At 46.1% G+C, this 4,031-nt stretch overlaps 1 protein-coding gene across 1 annotated transcript in view; it reads left to right on the top strand.

Annotated features, from left to right (window-relative positions):
• The first annotated feature begins 1,125 nt into the window (after positions 1-1,125).
• Positions 1,126-4,031, top strand: part of LOC119320286 — a 19,442-nt gene continuing 16,536 nt past the window's right edge. The window contains exons 1-6 of the mRNA XM_037594405.1: positions 1,126-1,794; positions 1,896-2,020; positions 2,089-2,183; positions 2,257-2,490; positions 3,174-3,261; positions 3,869-3,920. Of these exons, the coding sequence (XP_037450302.1) occupies positions 1,349-1,794; positions 1,896-2,020; positions 2,089-2,183; positions 2,257-2,490; positions 3,174-3,261; positions 3,869-3,920 (1,040 nt within the window). The 5' untranslated portion in view covers positions 1,126-1,348. The remainder of the gene's footprint in view (positions 1,795-1,895; positions 2,021-2,088; positions 2,184-2,256; positions 2,491-3,173; positions 3,262-3,868; positions 3,921-4,031) is intronic.

Below are 4,031 nucleotides of genomic sequence, written 5' to 3'. Positions count from 1 at the left end.
CAAATCAGGGTGGCAATTCAAGGCCGAGCAACGACAGAGGGGCGGTGGGGGTGGTTGGCGGTCGGAGATGGCGCATGCGGGCGGGCGACAGCAATGCTGCGGGTGAATCGGGGCGACGGCGGCTGTGCGGCGAGCGGAGAGGGGAAGAAGGGAAAGAAAATGAAGGCGCAGTTGGCAGTTGAGACGCGACCGCCGTTTTTACATCTCCTGAAGGTGAAGATGCAATTTTGCATCTTCAGATATAAAATTCGTTGCATCTACATTATCTGTTGGAAAGGAATTTTTGGACCTCAAAAATGCGAAAGTTAGTTATTTTTGCATCTATGCTCTAAACCTAGCCAAACACCAGAATGATGGGTAGGTAGGCAAGCTACGCCCTTAATCAACCTGAAACCAGAGCGGAGGCGAGATTGATTTCAGTTGGAGTCTCACACAAACTCATGACGGAGAAGATCTCGGTCGGGAGGAATTTCCTAAATCCGCCACAAATGGGTGTTTCCCTCGGCGACTAGAGCTACCTAAGCGAGTAATGTTACACTCACAAAGGAATACAAGCTTTTTTTTATAGAAAGACTGTAAGGGAACCCCTACAGTATAATTGGTGCAACAAACCCAAATTGCAAGTACCGTGCCTTGAACCTGGGTGGGTGGGAAGGCATCAGCCTCTTTCCACCACTAGGCTATGCCTTAGTCTGCAGGGATACAGGCTTTCACAGGTAGATGAGTTTTGATTGGAGATTAAGGAGGAGGAGAGGCTCACCATCGTGCAAATCAGAAGGAAGTGGTTAGTTAATTTGAAAAGATCCTAGTCAGCATGTAAACAGTTGTAAACATTTGTATGTTTAGCATTATTGCTAGCTTTTTTTAGACGATTCTAAAGATTTCTTTTTAAGACAAAGCATTATTGCTACTTCCTCCGTTCCTAAATATAAGTATTTTAGAGATTTCATTACGAACTACGTACGAATCAAAATGTAGAGTTGACTGATAAGAGGACAACAAGAGGGAAGAAGAAAGGAAAGAAATCAGGGTTCAGCTGTGTTATCAGTAAAAGCCCATTTGGAATGCAGCCCAGCCCAAAGGCTCACAACCCAGAAGCTCCCAACTTCGCAAGCAAGAGCGGTAAGGCGTGAGATGCGGATTAGCCGAACCGGTTGCCGTGGTATCTCCGTCTCCCTCCCCTCCGCCGCGGCCGGTCGCGCGCCACCGTCTCCACCACCCACCCACGTGCCCGGTTGCCAATCTCGCCATAGAACCATCCCCTCCTCGCCGCCGCCGCCCAACTCCGCGACCTGACTCCTCCTAGACCGCCAATTCCTCCCCTCATTTGCTTCGGAAGCTGCCCGAGATGCACCATGCGATGCGGTTGCGCTGCCTCCTCCAGCACCCGCCGCTCTGGTGCAAGTGCAGCTCCCTAGGAATCTCCACGAGTGGCGGCGGTTGCCTCGTCCGGAGGTTCAGCGCAGTCGGGGCGCCGAGGCCGTGCGATGCGGGGCGGCGGCTGTGCCGGTTCTACGGTTCCAAGGGCGGCGTAGGCAGCGCGGAGGCGAGGGGCGCCGGGGCAGCTGAGGCGGCGGCAGGGAGCAGCGGATGGTGCAGCGAGCAGGAGCACGCGCGCCTCGGGGAGAGGGACCAGCAGGAGTGGCTGAGCGGCGAGAGATTCCTCAGCGACTGCAAGAAGCGTGAGTCGCCGTTCCTCACCAGGCGGGAGAGATTCCGCATCGAGTTCCTGCGCCGCGTCGTACCGTGGGAGAAGGGAAACCTCACATGGCAGAATTTCCCCTACTACGTCAAGTGAGATGCGCACACCATCTGTTCGATGTTTTGTTTGAACAAAGCTTAAATGAGTGTGCTAGCGACTAGGCTAATTCGTTTTATTTGATTTGGTTTGCAAGCGAGAATGTAAGGGAGCTGCTGAGAGAGTGCACGGCATCCCACTTGCGGCACAAGGGCATCACATCAGAATATGGCTCTCGGCTACCATCCTCTGGAGGGAGGATAGTGCTCCAGAGCTTGCCAGGTATTATCCGGTAACGAGGAGGATGCTTAGTGATGCAAATGCTGGATTCTGAGATTTGTTTGATGTAGGAACCGAACTCTACAGAGAGAGATTGGTAAGAGCTCTTGCACATGAGTTGCGGGTGCCACTACTGGTCCTGGACAGCAGTGTTCTAGCTCCATATGTAAGATACTGAAAACCCTTGCGTGCAGAATGTAAAGGGGTAGCTGCAAACCTAATAAATCCTAACTTGTTAGGATTTTGGGGAAGATTATTCAGAAAGCGAGGAAGAAGATGAGCATGGCGAGTCAGAAGATGAAGGTTCAGAGTCTGAGATGGAAGATGAAGGCGATGAAGATTGGACAAGCAACAACAAAGCTAAATCAGCTGAAAGTGATGACGAGGATGCTCTAAAATCCGTGAAAGAACTCAAAAAGTCCGTGGATGACCTCAAGAAGCTGGTCCCATGTACTATTGAGGAATTTGCCAAGGTGATATATTACATTCTGATGTGTGACCGTACCACTAAATAATGCTTGCTCATATTTTGGTCTTGTGCTACCATGAAGGTTCATAATTCTTGTTCAGAAAATCACTTTGTATCTTGTTCCTTTTAATGTCCGCAAAGCAGGGAACATCTGACAATAAACAATCTTCATTTAACTGTAACACCATTTGTAGTCAATGAGAAATTATGCTTCAAGAATGTTTCAAAAATATGCTGTTGATTTTGGATTGCTACTTGGAACTTATTATGAATAAAATGGTTACAGCAACCAAAAGTGCTACTACCTCCGATCCATAATAAGTGTCGCAGTTTTGAACTAACCCCAGTTCAAAGCTGCGACACTCTTTTATATATATTTGACTGCAAACTCATGGCTGTACCCTCTCTAAGTGTTTTACTATTAAGAGTCACTCCCTATTAATATATTGAATTTCGAGACAGTATATCTAATTCCTGTAGAAGTAAACATTGTTAACCTAGTAAAAATCAAGTTCAGTGCTCTAGCATTTCTGCTGTTTCTTTTTTAATTGTCTTCTTTTTCTTTGAGAAAACATCAAGCTAGGATAAGCTATTAGTTCTACTTTCTAGTATGTACCTTCAATACTCCCTTGTTAGTTTTACATGTGTATGTGGTTGATAGTGCTTTTCATTTCGTTGTGCTTCTAGAGAGTAGTTGGTGAAGAAGAAGGTACATCATCAGAATCCCCTGAAACAGCCAAGTCACCAGAGGAAGATAAAAGGCCTTTCCAAAGGGGTAATGTGATATTTCACTTCATCATGAATTCATGATCTTTTTTCTTGTATGCTGCTACCTCAAATTAATATTTTGTCCCGAACTATCCTCAGGGGCCATAGAAATTTTGCCAGGTACATGTAAATATGTGTGACATCTTTTTTTTTACTCTGACACTAAACCCAATTAAAGCATTTTATCTTGAACTACTGTTAAAGCCTAATTTACCGGATTACTTGGGAATGTGTCTACCGTCTTACTATCTGATGATCTATGACCAAGCATCTTGCCTACTCTCTTGAAGCAAGTTCTTGTTATGCTTATCTGCGTCGTCATTTGTCATTCCCTTTCACCTGGTACACATTTGAGCCAGGCCTCTACTGGCTCCATTGAATGAAACGTCACCAACTCTGGAGTTCTTTCTTCTTTTTAGAAGAAAACACTCTGAAGCCAAATTAGAAATACATGCTATTGTACTCCCTCCGTCTGGAATTAACTGTCGCTGAAACGCGTCTAGATACACTCATTTCAGCGATAGTTAATCCGGACGGAGGTTGTACTAACTATGATTTTTTTTTGACGCGGAAGTTTAAGTTTAATGTTGTTCCTTTTCAATACTTGTTTTCAGGAGATAAAGTCAAGTATGTTGGTTCCTCGGCAGTTGTTGAAGCAGATCAGAGGTGATTGCTGGATATTGACTCTATTCCTCTCGATTTGCTTTTCATGATAAGGTTCCATGCTCTGCATGAAGTACACATGATGTGTGCGGCCCCACATAGATGTGTGTGTGT

The sequence above is a fragment of the Triticum dicoccoides genome, chromosome 6B, assembly GCF_002162155.2.
Source record: "Triticum dicoccoides isolate Atlit2015 ecotype Zavitan chromosome 6B, WEW_v2.0, whole genome shotgun sequence".
Classification (NCBI taxonomy): domain Eukaryota; kingdom Viridiplantae; phylum Streptophyta; class Magnoliopsida; order Poales; family Poaceae; genus Triticum; species Triticum dicoccoides.
The sequence above is the reverse complement of the archived record's forward strand: the minus strand, read 5'-3'. Positions and strand labels throughout refer to the sequence as shown.